Source organism: Eulemur rufifrons, chromosome 28, assembly GCF_041146395.1.
Source record: "Eulemur rufifrons isolate Redbay chromosome 28, OSU_ERuf_1, whole genome shotgun sequence".
In the NCBI taxonomy this organism is placed as follows: domain Eukaryota; kingdom Metazoa; phylum Chordata; class Mammalia; order Primates; family Lemuridae; genus Eulemur; species Eulemur rufifrons.
In genome coordinates, this window is record NC_091010.1 from 44,853,205 (window position 1) to 44,873,955 (window position 20,751).

At 52.7% G+C, this 20,751-nt stretch overlaps 1 protein-coding gene across 1 annotated transcript in view; it reads right to left on the reverse strand.

The window, feature by feature from the left end:
* The window catches only part of SLIT1 (slit guidance ligand 1), a 160,137-nt gene that overhangs the window by 128,486 nt on the left and 10,900 nt on the right, over positions 1-20,751 (reverse strand). Inside the window, exons 2-4 of the mRNA XM_069460854.1 lie at positions 12,874-12,945; positions 10,485-10,556; positions 5,399-5,470 (exon numbers count right to left, since the gene is read on the reverse strand). Of these exons, the coding sequence (XP_069316955.1) occupies positions 5,399-5,470; positions 10,485-10,556; positions 12,874-12,945 (216 nt within the window). The remainder of the gene's footprint in view (positions 1-5,398; positions 5,471-10,484; positions 10,557-12,873; positions 12,946-20,751) is intronic.

Here is a 20,751-nt window from a genome sequence, read left to right on the forward strand (position 1 = left end):
TGATGGTTTGGAGGTAAGTGTGTGAGTTCGGGATCAGGTGCACCTGAGTTCAAATCTCAGCTCTGATTGTTACGGTCTGGGATCTCAGCAAGTTACTTAACACCAGGCCCACGAGATGTTAAAAGGTATTCCCTGAAAAAAAAAATTGTAAAGGGGTTCGTGGTCAAAGCAGTTTGGGAAATGCAACACTCTACGTCTCCCTGGGAGCTTTATAATGCACATGAGCATATTAAAGGGGCTGGAAAATCCGTCTGCAAAGGACTCTGCTTGACCCAGCACCTCTCAAACTGTCTAACCAAGGAAGCTCCTTTTTATCGTTAATGCCAGAAGCACCTTAGTACCTCAAGAGGCAAAGCTCGTGAAATTCCTTTCTGGGAAAAGGGAAGTCTAGGGAGGGATGGACGGCAACTTAAGGAGTCCCATGGCAGCTCTGGCTGGAAGGAGGCCCTGGCTGGGAGAGGGTGGCCCCGGAGCCCACTCCTGTGCCGGCATCTTCAGAGCATGGCCGGTTCAGCTCCACAGCTCTGCTGCCTGGCGTGAACGCGTCACAATAGTGAGGTCACCTTCCTGCTTCGGGTAATTTCCCTTGGAGGCAAGACAGATCCATTTTTAACAGCTCTTCATTTCAGCCGAGAATGCCCTCCTGCCTCTGATGGGGGCTGGGGACCGGGACGGGAAGGGAAGCTTTGTTCTTGTGACCAGTGCTGACAGTTTAATTAAACCCAGCTTGAGACAGGGTCAATAGGGTCAGCATTCTTCAACAGGGCTCCTGCGGAATATCACATCCGCGCCTCTCCAACCACCAGGGCCCTGTTAATGAGTTATGGTGGTCCTTACGGCAGGGATATAAATAAGGAGAAACGAATGCCCTGGGCTGCTCTTAATCGCCCGCCCCCGCCCCTTCTAGGCCCAGCAGAGACACAAAAGGCCGATCCTGTCGGGACACATATTGGTTTCAAGGCTAAAGGGAAGCCCAGAGGAACTGGGTTTCCAGAAGCAGCTTCTGGATGAGGAGGGAATGCAGCCAGCAAGAGGAGGCCTGCGAGGCAGCGGAGAGACCCCTCCCCAGACCTGGAGGCCAGAGGCAGCGAGGTGGGGAGTGGGCTGACACTCACCTGCTCCCCCCCCCCCCCCCCGAACCTGGGTGAAGACGGGGTTTTGCTGCTCTAAGAAGCAGTCAGGTTTCAAACATGTTCCTCTAGCTCTAAACTTAACCCCTGTGTGCGTCCACGGAGACAAATTTCCACACCCTGAGGGTTGACTGTCCAGTGATGGAGCAGACACCAAGCCCTGGCAACTGCCACCAGGGTACACCTGGGCCCTGCAGGAGACACAGGTCCAGCCAGTGAAGCATTGCGCCCACCCACCCCAATCTGCTGGTAGGTCAGAGGGTGGCCTGCTGCTCTCAAAGAGCACTGGTGACAGACCGTCACCTCCTGGAAAAGCAGGGCCACACCTGCCTGTCCCTCTTACACAGACATCACTCCAAGGGTTCTCAGCATCTAGTACAGAGCCGGGGCCACAGGAAGCCCTCGGGAATGGCTGGATCGGGGGCGGTGGGTAGCAGATGGAAGGTGGGGGCGGGGAGGGAGAGCATGGGGGAAGGAATTGGGGAGCAGAGAGGGTCTGGGTGGGTTTACAGGTGGGCTGGTAGATGGGTAGGCAGGTGGGCAAGTGGAGGGAGGAGATGGGGGATGGAGGGATGGATTGGTGGGATTGATGAGTGGATAAAAAATGGGACGTGGACAGGTGGTGGATAGCTAGAAATAGGTGGATGGGGTGGAGGGATGGTAGGTGGGGGGCAGAGGGGGGTGGATGGGTGTGGGAGTGGGTGGGTGAGGGGGTGCAGGGATGATATCTAAGGACAAGCTCCAGCATCGGACAGGCCAGGGTCCAAATGTGGCTCACCCCTTGGGCATGTCACAACCCTCTGAGCTCATACTTCATCTGTAAAATGGGAGAAACACTGACCTCACAGAGATGTTCTGATGGTGAAATCAGATAATATTTGTAAGTTGTTCAACATGAGCCTGGCACAGAATAACCTCCCACTCATTCTAACATCACTGTAATGACTGCACTTCCCACAACCTTTCACCACGGCCCCGGGGGGCAAGGCAGTGAAAGGGTATCCCAGGCAGGTGCACGTCTGCAGCACCCCGACTCCCTCTAACTGTAGACAGAGAATGAGGGTGCTCTCTTCCAGAAAGGCGGGGGGCTGCTGAGCAGGAACTCCAGGCCCACCCTCAGTGGGGGCCTCCCTAAGGAAGTAGAGAATGTAACTTTGAGACACCGAGTGGGTCCAGGGGCAACATCACCTACGCGCTCCTCGTTTGCTCTCCCCACACTGCTCAGCAAAGCACCCGACAGTACAAAGAGCAGATTCCCTTCGTCAGCCCTCCAAGCCTGTGCACTGGCGTCCCAAGGCCAACTCCAGCCTTGGGCCTGTGCCGGCCGCACACCGGCCTCCCTGCAAATCGAGGGGTGATGTGAGCTAAGAGCGCAGTCCCCACAGGGGATGGGGGACCAGCACCCATGATGGACTAAAGCCAGGCCAGGTCACCCTGGGAGTCAGGCTCGCCACCCTCCAAAGCAGGTCCCGTGTAGACTCACTTGACACTTCCTGGGCGCCTCCCTTGTGCCGCAATGTTCCCGTCCGACACGAGAGAAGGCCACACCTCTCTTTAATGCTCACATCAGCCCCATGAGGTGGCCATTATTATCCTTATCTCAGAGAAGCACAAACGGGCATCGATAGATTTAAGGGAATGTTACATCATGTAACCAGCATCTGCTTTAACTCTGACTACAGCGGCTCTCCATCCCTTACAAAAAACTGGGAGGCTTCCTACCATAAAACTAATACGTGCTTCTTAGAGAACATCTGGGAAACACAGAAAAGAAAAAAGCCACCCCCAGACAATCCCTGTTGGCCTTCAACCGTCATTTTTCATCATTATTTTGAGTGATTTATTTCGCAATCGTGCAATTTTGCATCCTGGCTCTTGATACCACAAACATTTATCTGCATTACTTGACGTCTTTCCCAAAGGCCATTTTTGATGACTGCATAAATATTCCATCAGGTAGATACATCACAATCTACTTAACCATGCCCCCAATGGTGGACATTTAGGTTATTTCCACATTCTTTTCAATATTCTATGTTTTGATATTCTAAATAATGCCCCAATGAACATGTTTGCGCTCATGTTTTATTATTTCCTTAGGGTAGATGCCCAAACATGAGATTTCTACGTCAAGGGTTAAGCCCATTTTTAGGCTCTTTAGGAACTCGGCAGGCCTGGTATCCAATTCCAACTCTAGTGTCACGCTGCTCTGGGGTCCAAGGCAATCACATCCCTGAGCCAGAGATCCCAAGTATGAAAACCGGACAGACTAACCCAACACCAGGGAAGCATTAACAGTAGTGAAGAATAACCTGTGAGCTGATTTGAACTTCGGAGGCTACACAGACAGGATCAACCGAAATGTGGGCCGCACCACCCATATGCTTTGTGACTGCACCTTCCCAGGCACACGTGGCCTCCCTCAGGCCCATTTTCATGCTGATTTAGCATAACAGCCTCTGCATGAGAGTCGAGAGTCGAAACTTGGTCCAGCTGGGAAGGATTAGTGCTGGGTCCCTCCCAGTCAAGCGGAAGGTCACCAGGTGAGAGGGCAGGTTCGCCAGGCGCTGCCTTCGGAGGGAGTGTGTCCCACCTCCAGCTCCTGAGCCCGCTGATCGCCGGAGCCCAACACGGCTCGCTGGCCCAGGGGTGACCTGAGCTACGATGGGCCGGTCAGATTCTCTCTCCCAGAATCTGGAGTTGGGCCGAGACTGTGGATCTCAGCCCTGCGGTCACAGGAAGCGGGAGGCGAGTCAGCACCATGTAACCCAAGTCATGGTGGAACAGAGACGCCGCCGATGAGGCCAGGACACTGGTTTGCAGGAGGAGTGAAACAGCAAGGTGGCAATTCAGAAAGAACCAGAAACGTCCCTCACATCTCAGTCCCGGCCCCTCGAGGGCCAGCAGGGCCTCACTTCCTGTCGGGGGAGCCCGCGCGCCTGCTGGCTGTGCCCGCACAACCCACCTCTGCCCTCGCGATCTCACCAGCCTGCGGGGTTCTGTTGCTGGAACCAAGTGTGCCCGCGTGCTCCTTGGCCAGATCAGCTGGGGGAGGTAACAGAGATGTTTGGGAATGCCACACGCTCAAGTCAGCAGAACGGGGTGGAGGGGGGCAAAGAATATTAGCAAACAGATCTTCAAACACTTGCTCCTGTGTCGTTCCCTATAACCACGTCCAAGGTGAAAAACTCAGTGAGCCTGGGCACCAGGGACAACCAACCAGATTAATGAAAAGGTTTGTCTGATCATTTCCCCAGACTGTGCCCCCTGTGAGACGGCCGCCCCGGAGGGGCACCAGGATGCACCTGCCTCAGTGGTGAACCCAAGTCTTGGGCTGCCCTAGGCAGGGTGTGCAGCGTGAGAGTCTTCCCAAAGTCCTCCCAACTCAACATGCAAAAACCTGACAGCCTTTCAAAAACCTAACAAGAATATATGGTGGTTCTAGGTAGTTACAGAAAGCAAAGCTAAGAAAAACATAAGTTATTAGAAAGCAGATTTAGAGCTCAAAGTTAAAAAGAATTTTCTAAGTTGCTGATTTGTCTAACAATGGAATTGATTGCCGGGGGAGGTGGTGAACTCCCTATCACTAGAGGTAGCCAAACAAAGACTGCAAGGACCACATGCTAAGGAGCTGCAGAAGAGATTCCTTGGATGAGCTTGAAGGTCCTGTCCAACCCAAGATCCCACGAAACAAAATACATGGGGGAACAATTCAGACACATTTGGCAAATCATGGAGCAGCGGAATTAGCAGCTATCCTTTAAACTTGAAAGAAGCACATCGACGGCAAATAAAAATATGATTTTACACCATGATTAATAACCTTATAGTCTGCATTACACTAACAGGTAGAAAAGCCGAAAATAGAAATAGGTTCAAGAAGGGCTTAGTTGAGTGAATAAATATTCGACCCAAGGCAGGTTAGCAAAGGCAGTGAGAGATGACTAAGAACAGTCTGGCATCGCAGTCGACAAGCATGCCGGCCCCCGGAGCACCCTGGAGCCCGCACCGTCCGCATCAGCTAGGAGTTTGGATGAACTGTGGATTTTTTCAAGTGCTTGCCGTGGAGAAATGCCCCACACAGCTGCTTCCTACAGAAAGGGCCTGGCCTTTGACGCCCGGAACCACTCCTGCCAGGGCAGGAGCGTGGGGGCCACCGCCACGGGAACATCCAGGCCCCACTCACCAAGCACTGCGCCCCACACATACACATACATAGTGGAGATTAAACCACAGAGGGAACTTTCTGGCCACAGAGCATCACTCACAGTCTCGACAGAGCCTGGTTATTCTGGAACAGCAGTTCTGGTAACATGTGCAGCTGGTTCCGGTTCAGTCGCCTGAAAAGGAGAAGAGAAGAATTGGAAATTGCCTAGACGTCCAGGAAATCCCAAGGACTTCTTGGAAAGCACCAGATTCAGAGTCAGAGGCCCAGGTTCAAACCCTGACAGGGTCAGTGTGTAATCCCAGGAAAGTTAGCTTCTCTGGGCCTTGGTTTCGCCATCTGCAAAGTGGCAATTCTGCCATCCGCACTCGGGCAGGATGAGAACAGAGTACCTGTGAAAGCCCCTAACCAAGCCAATTTCCACATCCATCGTCACCATCGCTTCCCACTCGCAAGCCCTGTGCAATTCACGGGGCACCGATTCTGATATTCTCGGCCTGTGGGTGAGACACCCAACTCCACGTGAAACCTGAGCTACACCCCAAAGTGGCAGGCCTGGCCACACCGTCCTGAGTCCCAGTTGCCCGCACCCACGTTGGGCTCAGTGGTGATTTAACTGTTTTGTTTTGTTTGTTTGCTTTGGGTCTTTTTACAGGATGAAATAGGTTTGTTGATTCTTTTATCAATGTAATGAAAATGCATGTTTTAAAAAAAGGAAGCCTCAAATAATAGGAGAAAAAGTACCTGACCACCTGCATTTTTCTTCCTCAACAGTTTATGGTCATCTTTCCGCCCAACAATAGAGAATCACCCCTTTATTTTTAATGACTGAATAGAGTGTCCACAATGTTTCATTTCCCTCTTGGTGAGCAGTCATCTTTTCAGTGTCGTGAACCCAGGCAGGAGTGAGAGTCTGGTTCTGGAATATTTGTCAGGAATATGACCTGACAAGAAAACACACTGAAGAAAGAACCCAGACTCATCCTAGGAGGGCAGCGAAGTTTAACCAGACTCATCTCACGTACCTTAAGCAACTACTTCCTTGACACCAGAGCCTAGGATGTAGCAAGGGATACAATGGAAATTTTTTAGAACTATAATAGACAACATTAAAATTGAACAATTACTTTTTAGCCTTTACTCCACGGCGGCTCAGTGCATCGAGGGAGAGTGAGGGTGACACCCACAAAGTACAGAACCTTGGTCCGTGGGCCACCAGCAGGGCACAGCCTGGGTGTTGGTAAGAGCTGGGACATCTCCGGCTCCACCCCAAGTCTGCTAAATCACAATCTGCATGTCAACGGGATGCCCGAGTGACCTGTACACGGTAAGGCTGGAGAATCACTGACCCATCTAGAGATGGTCCAAAGTGTACAGGAGGATGTGGGCAGGTGATATGCAAAAACTAAGCCATTTCATACAAGAGACTATGGGATTCAAGGATTTTGGTATCCAAAGCGGTCTTACAACCAATCCCCGTGGACACTGAGGGACAGCTATATGATAAACCTTCTTTTGGAGGGAAAGGGGAAAAACTTAATTCTATGTATCCACCAGTAGTTGGTCTGTGGTTACCTCCTAGAAGGTCATCCTCCACCTGATCTGAGAGAAAGGTCATGGCCACCACATTGGGCACCGCCATGTTCCAGCACAACACAGACAGTTAGAGCTGCAACCTTAGCAGACCAGCTGGAAGAAGTTTACTTTTAAGGGTGGGTTCCTAGGGAAACACATCATTGCCTTGGGGGGGAAAAGGGACCACCAATATAATCCTTAAAGCAACAGGAGTAGACACCAGATAGCTCCGAGTTCCTTAACCTCAGTCCAATAAATTAATCCTGTATTTACTCTGTCTGGTAACCACTGGGTTTGGTTTTGTTTTGTTTCCCCCCAGGACTTTCTCATTTTTCTGGCTTCAATTTCTGAAAAACATTTAGGAGGAAAAGGTACTCAATGCCTAGGTTAAAGTGGAAAATCAAAGGACACCAAAGAAGAAACCCAGCATGGTGAGGGACACGCAGGTAATTTAGGATATTAGTAGTAGCAGCCACCAGTCAGAGTTAGCCCTTACTATGACCTCACCATCAGAGGGAAAGTGGAGGGAAAGTCGGGCTCCTTTCTCTTGGACATGGCCACAGCACCTTACATGCATGCACACACTTCCCTTCTCCTTGTGACAACCCTCCCACCCTCCGGAAGGGTTTACTGCCACCATCTCGCCACATGGCTTGGTTCTTAGCCAGTGTCCAAGATAGGTTTGCTGACTTCGTTGAATTGCCTCTCTTTGACAGATGAGGGACTCAGGGTGCCTAGAGTTAAGTGACTGGCCCAAGGCATCGCTGAGTGGTGGCTGTGGGATCCTGAAGCCTGCCTCTCCCTCCTGCCCGTCCTGGCCGCCCTCACAGTACTGCGCTGACCTCCACCCGGCCAGCCCACTGGGACCCGAGCTGCCCACGGCCTCCCAACAGCTGGCTAGCGGCAACGGCACGCCAACTCTCCGTGGCCAGTGGGACCGCATGCTGCTGCTTCTGTCCTTGACTCTGTCACTGCTTACAAGAACCAGTCATGTCCATTCCTGTTTAGGGCAGAGGCACTTGGAATTCTAACTCCATAATTTAACTATTGCATGAATGAATGAACTACTAGTGGAAAAAGGAGTCGTCTCTATGAAAACTAAGTAGACTGTCTTGGAAAGATTTGATAAAAACAAAGCTATTAGTGAAAAGGCTGTTAAATCAAGTAAAAGACGGGGGAGGTGGGAGAGGAGGTGTCATTTTTAAAAAATCCAGAATTCTCCACCCAGATTGCTTCCGAGAGCCTTTAAAAAAGCTCACTCCACCTTCAAGAAACCAAAACCAAAAATCATAAACAAGGTACATGTGAGTAGTTTAGGCAAGAAAAACAATATCGAACTCTAATCAGAGTCTCACACTAAAAAGGAAGTTCTTGGCCAATAAAAAGGTCAAAAAAATAAGGGGGGGAGGTCAGTAAATACACATGTATATGTTTTAATCTAAAATGAAACATTTAGGGTATGCGTGGTTTTTTATGACTCCCCACTTTTACCAACTTTTATGATTAACTGACCCACGCTGTCTCCAGCAAGTGCTGGTGACCTGCTCTGGAAGTAAGGAACCGGAAAAGGACAGAAAGGACAAAGTCTGCAGTGACAAGTCGTGACTCAAAAAGGAGGACTCTACCAAGCCTTGGGTGGCAGCAGTAGGCATGGCAGGGACCACCCTGGTCACATCTGGACCCCCCAATCCCTTGCCCGTCTTTCCTCCACCTCCAGGGCACTGCAGCTAGCGCTGGAGCTGGAATGGGTTAGGCCCAAATCAGTCCCTCGTGGCCGGGTCATCAGTACGGATTCTGTTCTAAGCCTTTTAAAGAAGACAACACAGCCCTAAACACGTGGTCTGGCTATGGGCTTCTCGTCACTCAGTTTCAGGCCTGGATGACAGGTACAAAAGAAAGACTGCCTTGATTTTCTTCTAGGCTGCAGAAGGGCAACATGACAACCATATATATTTTTTTATGTACGTACGTATACATGTATGTATTTAGAGACAGTCTTGCTGTGTTGCCCAGGCCAGAGTGCAGTGTCATCGTCATAACTCACAGCAACTTCAAACTCCTGGACTCAAGTGATCCCCCTGCCTCAGCCTCCCAAGGAGATAGGACTACAGCACCATGCGAGACCAATTTTTTTTGTTGTTGTTGTTGTTGCTGTTGTAGAGACGGGGTCTTGCTATTGCCCAGGCTGGTCTCCAACTCTTGACCTCAAGCGATCCTCCCACTCTCCCACCTCGGCCTCTCAAAGTGCTAGGATTACAGGAGTGAGCCGCCGTGCCTGGCCTTCCTTTATTTAATACCTTATTTTCTTTGATATGAAAGTGAAAGATGAGGTATTAGGTCATAGTCACTAAAATGAGCTCAGACTTTGAAAGGCAAAATGATCTGAGTTCTAATCTCCTCTTCTGCTCGATTGTGGTTAACCTCTGTACACCTCTATTTCCCGTCTGGGAAATGCCACTTACAGCACTGTTGTTTTAAGGATTAAAAGAAATACTATAAGGCAAAGAGCTTACCTTAGTGCCTGGCATAGAGTAAAGCACATGTATAATTATAATTATAAGCTCATTGTGAGAAAATCCATAAAAAAAGAAAAATGCAAAGAATAAAATTAAAGTTACCTAGTTACCTGTTCCCACCACTCACTATAAGAGAGTTAATGGTCTCAATGTCTTCCTCCTCCTGTATTCTATCCACATACAAATTGTTTTTATTTATACAAATGTCGCTTCCTACCTTTTCCACTTAACATTAGTTGTGAACATATTCCCATGGCCTTCACTGTCCTTCAAAAATGTGATTTTATATCTTATGTCTCCACTAGAATGGCTATTTCCAATTTTTTTTGTATTAAATGACATGCAATGAATATCCTGATAAATAAATTGTTTAGCCATGTCTCTAATTATTTTCTTAAAATAAAATGGGCTTTCTGGTTCAAAGAGCATGAGCTTTCAGACACTTGACGCCTACAGCCAAAGCAGTTTGCAGAAGGACAAGACTGGTGACCAGCGTGCATGCGAGTGCCCATCCCCCACCTCCCCCACCACATTCCCGTTCTTCCCTCCTTGCCAATCCGAAATGCAAAAATTGATCAAGACCCATTTTCAAACTTGAAAGCCATTAAGGAGCAAATCGTGCGAATCAGAACGTGCCACCACCTTCCTGTTTCTGTGCTGGGGCCCTGAGCACCCAAGACACCATCCTCTGGTGGCCCTGGGGCTTCCCTCGTGGCTCCCCTAGGCACACCAAGGGCTTCCTTTAAGGACACACAAATCAGTGAACGATGGTTGTGTCTCGGATTGAGATGATAGAAATTTCACTTCCTTTTTATTGTGTGAGTTTTCTGCCTTTATGTATTTTCAGGGAAAACAACAAAGAGTTGCATTGGGAATGTGGGGTGAGGACACTCTCCGGGCTCCACTGTGCCACCATCTCGCCGAGCCCTGTGACCACGCCCACGGCCGCAGCTGCTCCTGGCTCCATCCGCAGGCAGGGGCAGGCTGGGTGTGGGGTCCCTCCCCTGAGCACCCCCTGTTCCTACCAGCACTTGGCCTGCGTCACCCTCCCAGTGCCAGCCCCACCGCCTGCCTGAGCCTGCGCCCGCCAGTACTCACAGCCGCTCCAGCTCCTTCATGTCGTCGAAGGCCCCCCGTTCCACCGCTCCAATCTGATTCTCCATCAGCTGCCTGGGGAGCAAAGAGACAAGGACAGCTACAGGGTGGGGGACAAGGACTGCTAGGAACAGCTGGCACGAGGGAGGGGCACAGGCAAACTCTGCCAGGGCAGCGATGGTGAGGGAGTGAGACAGGAGCCGTGCCCAAACCTCTTACAGACCCATGTCCTAGCCTCAGTGGACAAAATTTCCTCCCAACTTTGCAAATTCCCCCACACAGGCTCCTCGGCACACCCAGCCTGACAGCAAGATGCACTTCCAGCCTCCGCCCACGCCGACCGCTGTGAGACCACGGCCACAGCAGAAGGCAGCGGGGCAGCGGAGCACCAGGCCAGAGCTCCGAAGGCACGCTCGGGGGAGCCGGGACCGGCAGCAGGCAGCACGGGGCTGGCTCTGGGCTGCTGGCACACATGCCCTGGCTTCCTTTGGCCCAGGAGGCACGTGTCCAAGGGACAGAGCAGGGGGATCAGCCAGTGTCAGGGGGAGGGGAGCCTGTGCCAAGTGGGCAGCGCCCACACATGCAGCAAACACACTCCGCAGTTGGCAGACAACACCCTCTCCTGCCTGCACCCCCACTCTGCCCGGCCCCATCTGCTGAAGAAAAGAGTGGGGTGCCCGCGCCAACAGAACCACCTGGCTCCATGGGACTCTGCGTCTCCTCACCGCCAACGTGCCCTGAAACCCAGAGCATCCGGCTGGTGGGCAGCATTTTTCACCACTAGATGGGCTGTCGTATGGTAATCTTTGAAACAGTCTGTTTCTCTCCTGCGTTTTCCCCTCTCCACTCAAAGCAGGCAGCGTATGCGCCCTGCATGGGCCTCAGACAGGTTTGGGGCAGGGCAGGGCAGCGGGCAGAGCTGCCACCAGACACTTCTCTTTCTCCACTTTGTTTCCAAAAGCCTGGTGTGTCAAGGAGATTCCACTGCAGGCCTAGGGGGAGAAGGGAGGGGAGCACCAGGAGACAGGGGGGCTTCCCCCGACTCAGAAGGGGTCAAAGGTCAGTGGGTTCTGGGGCAGCAGATCCCTGCCCAGTGACTGGTCAGCTCTGACCTCAGAGCAGATTGGCCACAAAGTCCCAGCTTCTCCAAAGACCCAGGACTGCAGAGCCCGTGGTTCTGAAAGAATGGAGGCCCCAGGGCCCTTGCAACTACCCTGGGAGCACAGGGTGAGCGACCATATGATTGTCTGATGTTGGATTTCCTGCCAGCCAGGTAAGACGAGCTCAGAGTCAAAACTGAGTTGATGCAGAGAAAATAAAGAAATGCAATTCTTCCCACACTCCTGAGTTTGTGGGCTGAGCTGTCCTACAGCAGAAAGCACGCATGCTGCGGCTGCCTCTGCACCCCAAGATCAGCAGAGCAGGGGGGGATAAATGGGTCCTTCCCTTCACTTCTCGCCCCTGCCCAGCCTGACAAGCCAGGTGCCGTGGACAGCTCCACTGCCAGCAAGTAGTCAAGCCCCACAGCTGTGCAGCCACCTCCAACATCTGCCACTATCCGGCACCCAGGGAGTCGATTCTGTCCTCACCTGCCCCCCCAACCTCCCTCTCAAGTTGGGGGGCTATGGCCTTGCTGGGGAGCCTTTCTGGGGTACAGGTTCATAAGAACTATGGAGACTGTTATAGACTGACGTGTGTCCCCCACAATGCACACGCTGCAGCCCTAAACTCCAGTGTGACTGCACTGGGAGACAGGTCCTTCAGGGAGACAGATAAGGCACAATGATGACAGAAGGGTGAAGCCCTAATCCAATAGGACTGGTGGCCTTATAGGAAGAGGAAGAAATGTCCGAGATCTCTCTCTGCTCGCACAGGCAGAGGCCTGTGCAAAGGCCACATGAAGACACAGGGAGAGGGTGGCCATCTGCCAGCCAGGGAGAGAGCCCTCACCAGGAACCAACCCTGCCAACACCTTGATCTGGGACTCCAGCCTGCAGAACCGTGAGAAAATAAATGTGTATTGTTGAGGCCACCCTGTCTGTGGTATTTTGTTACAGCAGCCCACGCAGACTAGTGCAGAGACCGAAAGATTCTGCACGGCCACCCGGTCTTCCCTCACCCCCAGGAGACAGCCAATGGCCAAGCTGCCCAGCCCAGGTCCCACACCACACTCAACTTTCTCCGTGGGAGGCAGTGGCCACTCTGGGTCAGGACTCAACATCACCCTCCTCTACCCCCCCCCAGGGTGTCCCGAGACTGACTCCACTTGGAGGGGCCCAGCTGGCCCATAGCCCTATCCCCCGCAGCCAGGGCTCTGCCTAGGACCCCCATGGCATGGCCGGGGGTGGGGGCGGGACGGAGGTCACGAGTGGGGGCTGCACCCCATACTTACAGCACTCGCAGCTGCTTCAGCCCCGCGAAGTCATTCTTATGGATCCGGGTGATGTTGTTGCCGTTGAGCTCCCTGGCGGAGGAAAGGAGAGAAAGAAGCGGTGAGGTGGCCAGGTGGGCCCCCAGGCCAGGGGCTCAGCTCCAGGCCCCCTCCCTGCCTGGCTCAAGCCAGTCATCTCACCAATGGGGTTAGGGGTTTCCCAGCTAAGCTGGGGACCCCAAGTCTGTTTCAAGGCCCAACAAGCTGGGGCCTCTTTGCAGCAGACGTCCAACCAGCCAGAACAACAGGACCCCGTGTTCACCTGTAGCCCAATCTTCTCACTCCACCAACTGTGGTCAAAAGTTCTAGGTACAGCCATGAGCTCAACCCAAGTCCAAGCTACTTTGAGAAAGAGTGAGTTCCCTGTCCTACAGGTGTGCAGGAAGTGTTTGGTCTGGGTGGTGCTCTAGGTTTGCTTCCACTAAGATCAACAACACATACCCAAAAATAAAAAAATTAAAAAACGCATGGACTCCTTTTCCACATGCCCCAGGAACTGGGCTTTACGGACATCCCCAGGCGAGGTGGGAAAGTACTAATAGTTACTGTGCCCATCTCACAGAGGAGAGATCGGCTCTAGGAGGCTAGGTGCCTTCCTGAGGCCACCAGCTGGCAAATGAGAGCAAGGATCGGAACCCACGGCCATCTGACCCTCGGGCCCACACTTCTCTACCAGACCAGGCTGTCTCTCCAAGCTGACAAGCCGATGAGGCACTCAGCACATGGCTTCTCTGCTCGACCCTTGGGCCTGGCTCCTGGTCCTTAGGAGCAGCTGAAAAAACTCATTCCCTGTTTCTCGTCTCTTTGCTAACAGCACCTCTCAGAGGGGCCTGTGGCCTCCCCAGGCCAACATGGCCCCTGATGAAAGCCCCAGACCACGCCACTTCCCATCCCCAACACAGTGCGGGGGCCCTCTCCATGTGAGACGGCTCTTTTCAATGTAAAGGTCTTTTTTACTCAACTAAATATTCTTCCCTGATACAGCCATTTCTGAGCCTCACTGGTGTTCTACCCAACCCCCCCCCCTCCCCGCTCCTGCTGCAACAGGACCGTTCTTCAAAGGCTGAGAACTTCATTGTGGAGCTCTTTAAAATCACTTCCCTTCCCAAGCAGGGCTGGCTTCCTCTGGGCTGAAACTCTCATCCCGAAACCCAAAACCGCAAGGCATTTCTGGGTTCTTCACTATTATGGTTATAAAGGTATGTCAGCATTGATTAGAAGAGCAAAATGTTAAAAAACTTAAATGGACATCAGCAGAGCACTGCTCAGTTGAATCCAGCACATCTGTGAAACTGACCGCCACGCAGCCATTCAGGATGGTGCGAGGAAAGGGGTAGGATACTGAATGTGGAAAAGGTTTACGAGACAACCATTTTCTACAAGCCTGGTTATGTAGAAACACACACACACACACACACACACACGCATCAATACAGTTCTGTGCAAAGAATGAGCTGGGGACTGCATGACACATATTCATGGCTGTGACTCCAAAGTGAGGGGACTCGAGGTGATCTTAAGTTTATTTTACTTTTCCGAGTTGTTTTAATTTTTTAAAAAGACTTCTATATTTTATAAGCCAACATAACATTCAAGTTATTGCATTTAAAAATAAGCGTAATAGGTTCATTATTGAATTTTTTCCAATTTCCTGAAGAACAAAGAAAAAAATGAAAATCACACATCATCCCATCACTATGAAATAGCTCCTGTTAGCGTTCTGCTCCCAAGCCTGCTTTCATGGGATCCAATTTTTATACAGTTGAGATCATTCAACAGACGTTTATGGAACACTTACTATCTGCAAAGCACTTTGCAAGGTTCTGAAGGTAAGAGGATGAAGGAGGCATAAACGTCACCCCTCCTTCTATAATGCCTGCACATTCTCCACTGGAGACTGCCTGGCCATGGAGTGTCCCTTCATTTGGCAACATCAAGTAACTGGACCATTCCTTGAGTCCCTGTGACTGGAACCCCTGGGCTGTTTGGACACTGTCCAATTATAAGCACCACTGCATAAAGCTCAGTGGGCATTTGGGAGGAATACACTTCTAGAAATGGAATTAGTCAAAGGTCATGAAAACTCTGATGGATTTTACAATCACTCACTTGTTCCTTCTCATGGCAACCATGGTATATAAGGTGACTGATTATGATAATTATTTCCATTTCACAGATGGCAAAACTGAGGCAAACACAAACACTAAGCCTTGTCTGAAGGAGGCAGGGCTCAAAATGGAACTCAGGAAGCCCTGAGGATGAAACTCCCACTAAGGCGTGCAGGGTCGGGGGGAGGACCTCTGATCTCCTGACGCCATCCCATGTTTGCACGCCTCCCTTGTCACGCTTTCGTACCAGCCCCTGCTGTGTGGATGCTGGGATGCATCCCTTAGCCCAGCCCCTCCTCCTCACTTCCTACACCCCACTCCGCCCCCAGCGTGAGATGGACAGGGAGAAGTCAACCATGGTACAGACAGCAAAGTAAATGCAGCCTCCCTCGGGAGGCCCTGCTTCCGGGCACGGATGTCAGTGGGGGCCCAAGCCCACCCCAGCCACCCCCCATCGGCCCTGCTCTCTAACGCCAGAGCTAAGTGCCTCCTCTCTGGGGAGAGCCCCCTCACCCCAGAAGTCAGCCTGTGAGCTCCCATTAAGCTCCCAGTTCTGACGGCTGCTGCTGACGAAGCATTATCGCCACTTAGGCTGAGAAAGTGACCTCCACCGGGGAGCCCACCCTCTCCCCCTCAGCAGGGCGGCCCACCAGGATCGAGTTCCCAGCCCCGCCAGCCGCTTCCCCTCAGCCCCAGGAGGAGGCTGCTGGAATGAGGGGAGGAGGTCATTTTTCTGCAGTGCCTGATTCCTCCTCCGACAGGTGGGCCTTGAGTGTTGCCCTGGAGACCCCCCTACCCAGCCCAGGAGGCGCTGCTGGGACTCAAACCCACGGCAGCCAGAGCAGCCAAGTGGGGAGGGCCTCAGGGGCAGGCCCCGGCCTCGGGTCTGAGGAAGAACCCAGCACGCAGAGCTAACCTGGGCTCCCTGAGGCTTTGCCGCCAGAGCTCACATCCACCATTTCTTACTGGGCACCTACTGTATGCAGGCCCTGGGCCAGGCCCCAAGCATGCTTCATCTCATTCCACCCTCACAGCAACCTGTGAGGTGAGTAGTGCTGTCCAACTTACTGATGAGGAAACTGAGGCACAAGCTGGTGAACTAACTTGCGCAGTGCCACACAGCTAATAAATGGCGGGGCCGGTGTGATTCCACATTCTTTCTTTCACATCACAAAGCCTCGTGCGTGTTGCAGTACTCTCGTCCCATCGCCTTGCCCCGAGCCGTCACGCCTTGCACAGAGCTGAAGAGTAAGTTGGGGGCTTTGGGGCTCTGTGACAAGACCATGCACTCTGCCTAAGCCACAGTGTCAGGGTAGCTCCCAGCCGGGCTGGGTTCGTTGCACTGTTAGTGGCTAAGAGCTGGGGCTCTGGTGCCAGACTGCTCAGCTTCAAATTCCTGCTCCACCATTATACCAGCTGTGTGACCTTGGGCACGAGGCTTAACTTCTCTGTGCCTGAGCTTCCCCCATCTGTAAAATGAAGATGATGGTAGTACCCACCTCTTAGAGACATGGTGAGGTGTAAATGGCTTAATGTTTCTAAAACACCAGGAATAATGCCTGGAGCACAATTAGCACTCTCTGGTTCAGTATTTCCTGCTGCAGTTATTTTTATTACTGCTACTGTTGTTGCCGCTGTTGTTTTCCTCGAGGACCATGGCTCTACCAGGAGGTGGTGTCCCCAGCCTCAGCTCAGGCTGCTGCTGGACTGGCAGGGCCGAGCTGAGCCGGGAAGAGCCAGTGACTCACTGCCCCGCAGGCCCCAGGACGCTGCAGACCAGGGAAGACACCCTAAGACGGGTCGCACTTCCAAAAGTGAAGAGTTCACACCCATTCCTCTCCCCACTGAGGAAAATACGCCAATGGCAAATGGCCCTGATTTCCGTCAGTTCCTGTGTGGTCCTAGCCCGAAAGGAAAACCTCAGTGCTAAAAGAGTTTGGAGAAAATCCTCCAAAGTCACCTCGGAAAAAACAAAAACACACAAGGATTTCTGGAATCCTCTCAGGAAATAAGAATTTGATCCCCAACATCTGGGTGTTTGTGATAAACCAAGAGAAACCCTCGGATTTCCTGGGGCTGCAGGCATAAACACTCTGGGCCCCTCGTGGGGTGTTCTGGGGGCTCCTTGCTCTGGGGACCGGAGCATTCCCGTGGCGCCCCAAGCCTGCAGGAGCAGTGGGGAGGCTCGCCCTTCCTGCCAGGCCTCCAAAAAGTAAACACACACGCTCTCACTGTGAACGACACAGGCCTCCTGGACTCGGGAACTGTACACCTCGGCTCTTGTCTTTGAAATCTTACCCTGGCCAAGTCCGCAGTGCGGAGAGTCTCAGAGTCAGACAGGGAGAGCAGATGGGAAAAAGAATTGCCCTCCCAGCCACTGCCCAGACAGCGGTAACGGGGGCCACAGCGGCCCAACACCCCATCCGCTGGCTGACCTGGCTGCACCCCTGCCCCCACCCCACACCCAACCTAAGCCTGCATCCTCTCGCCTGCACCCTGCAGAGCTGCCTCTGGGGCTCCCCACATTCACTCTGGCTCCCCTCCAATCCGCTCTCCAAGCCACAGCTAGAGTGGCCTTTCAAGACCCAAATCTGACCATGCCACTCCCCACTTAAGGCCTTCAATGGATCCCCATCGCTCGTGGAGTCAAGAGAAGAGTCTCCTTACCATGACCTGCGAGCTCCCGAGGGGCCCGCCCTGTCCCCGCCAACCCAGCCGGCCTGCCCCCAGCTCATCCTCCGCCTCGCTCCTTCTGCCTGGCGGGCTCCTTCCTTCCTCTTGCCTAACTCCAACTTTCCCTCCAACTGGCGAACCTTCCTGTCCCAGGCCCACAGAGCACCCCAACCTTCTCCTCCATAGCACAAACCAGGGCAATTTTACATTGATTCGGGGGACTCCTGACTGATGTCTCAGCCCCCACATGAGATTAGAAGTGCCTGGAAGACACAAACTGTGTTTTTCTTGCTATTGCATCCCCAGAGCCTAACATAGTGCATCGATGCCTCAGTAACTATTTCTTGAATGCAGCAAATTCATTGCATTAAAATCGGCATATTTCAAATAGCACTGGGTTGAGTGGGTTTTCCATGTTGCCCTGCTCTCCCACCCTGCCCCAAAAAAAATAAGTCAAAAGAAATGCTCTCCAAAAATGGACGTAACCCCAAAAGAGCTCCACACACAGAGATGTTGCCCTGTTACCAATCACCTCCTCTCACCCAGGTCCTTCCGTTCTCGTGAGCCCAATATGAGCAACAAAATAGTGCCCTTGGGTCCACGCTGCCGCGCAAGACAGCTGGGTCATTCCTGACACCCTCGGCAGGAAAGAAGAAAGAAGGGCTGTCTTCCTCCAGCTCAGGGCCTTCTGGAGCCTCGGGAGAACCGGGGAGCAGGTGGAACCCGCGGGGCGGCACTATTCCAGCTGCCTCGTGAATATTAGCACGTGTAATTCACACCACAACCCTGGGGGGTGGGTGTCATTCGCATCATCTTACAGATGAGGAAACTGAGGCTAGCAGTTAAGTGGCAGAGCTGGGAAGCCAACCCAGGCGGCTCAGGTTTCAGCCAAATAGCTCTGGCCTTGGCGTCACAGGCCTGAGCGTGGATCCCAGCTCCACCCTGAGACATCCTCTGAGTCTCACTTGCTCATCCATAAAATGGGGATGACAATGTTACGTACCCATTAGGACTGTCTGGAAGGTGGCTAGTGAGGATCTGACCACAGCCCGGGGTGGCCTCGAGCCGCGGGTGAGGCGGAGGCCCTGCCTGGGGTTTCAGAGATGTCAGGGTTGACGGGGAAACAGCTGGACCACAGCTCGAGCCCTGAGCGCAGCTGCGCTCCTTGGCCAAGTGTCAGGGAGACTCTGAAGTCCTGGCGCCCAGAGTCTGACCCCGGGAAAGGGTGGCTGTGGCTCCGAAGGGCGGAGGCCTGCGGCCGGCCTGCCTTGGCCCTTGGGGTAAAAGACTGATTTTCTCCTCAGCCTGTTTCATAGGGAAACTCCAGCTCCTCCCCCCACCCAGAGCTTCCGCTCTACCCTCCTTCCCCGCACACGCCAGCGCCTCAGGCCTCAGGGCCTTTGCCCGCGTGCCAGGGGCAGCCGGGAGAGGCCCTCCCCTCCCCTGCCCACCAGCACAGGCACCCAGCTCCCTCCTGACATCCTTCAGGCCTTTAAATACCCCCTCCTTGAAACCAGCTTCCCCAGCAGCCACTGAGCTCGTCCTCTAGAGCTCGGAGGGCAACTCGGAGTGGTGGGCAGCAGGCAGCCCTTCAAGCAAGGCCGGTCTCCCCTGCTCGGCTGCGGGGGCAGAGGCCACATCTGGTTTGCTCACTGCAGTATCCCAGCACCTGCCAGGTGCCTGGCACACCGCGCTGTTCACTGGACACAGGCTGACTGGGCGACCCTGCCCACTGAGCCCGCGGGGTGCTGGCACATCGTGGCCGAGGCCTGGCACTCACCCCGTCCCCCGACGAGGCTTTCCCCACAATCCTCAGGCCTCAGCGGGGCTCCCACACCACGGTCCCTGAACTCCCCAGCTGAGCCACAGCCTGACACTGCCCCCCAGCGCAGGGACCACCCTCTACCATGTCACCAGTGAGAAAGCTCCCAGGAGCAGTCAGGGGCCCCTCCCAGGGCAGATTTGCCACCAATCCCATTCTGCCTTTGCGCCCTGGGCTCCTGGGGACCTGTCTCCTTTCCTTGGCTTGAATAATAGCAATAGCATCACTGGTGTCACAACCAAGCCAGCTCGTTGAAGCCTCCTGATAGTCCCTGGCTCAAAGGTCTGTTACCAGTCTGCTTTACAGATGAGGACACCAAGCCATAGAGAATTTAAATTTAAACAACTTGTTCAAAGTCACCCAGCTGGTGAGTGAGCAGGTTGAGGAGCAGGACTTGAGCCCTGGCATGTCTGACCCCAGGGCGCAGCTCTTTTTTGTTTTTTTTTTTTTAATTTTTAATGGTGGTTAAAAATACACATAACATAAAATTTAACATTGTAACCACTTTTAAATGCATAGTTCAGTGGTGTCCTGTACTACTTAAAAACGTGTACATCCACATTGTCATGCAACCAATCTCCAGAACTTCACCTTGCAAACTCAAACCCCTACTACAGAGTGTCCCCGGCTCGCCCTCCCCCAGCCCAGCAACCAGCCTCTACTTCTGTCTCCATCAGCGTGACTCCTCTGGGAACCTCGGGTAAGTGAGATCATACGGTATTTGTTGTTTTATGACTGGCACATTCCACTTGGCACAGTGTCCTCAATGTTCATCCACAGTGTTGCCTGTGTCAGAACTTCCTTCTTTGTTCAGGCTGAATAATATTCCACTGCATGTATGTACCACATCTGTTTAACATTCTCCTGGCAGTGAACACTGGGTTGCTTCCACTTTTTGGCTATTGTGAATAATGCTGCTATGAACATGGATATAAAATATCTCTTTGAGACTCTGCTTTCAATTCTCTGGGTATATACCCAGAAGTGGAATTGCTGGATCATAAGGTAATTCTACTTTTAATTTTTTGAGGAGCTTCCATCCTGTTTGCCATGGCAGCCGCACCATTTTGCATTCCCAAGAGTGCGCAGGGTCCTAATTTCTGCCCCTCCTTGCCAACACTTGTTTTGTTTTTTTGACAGTAGCCATCCTAGGGGGTGTGAGGCGGTCAGGGCCCAGCTTCTAACCCCCACTGCATGGCACATTCTGTTCTGAGGCCCAAACTGCACCCCAGTCCC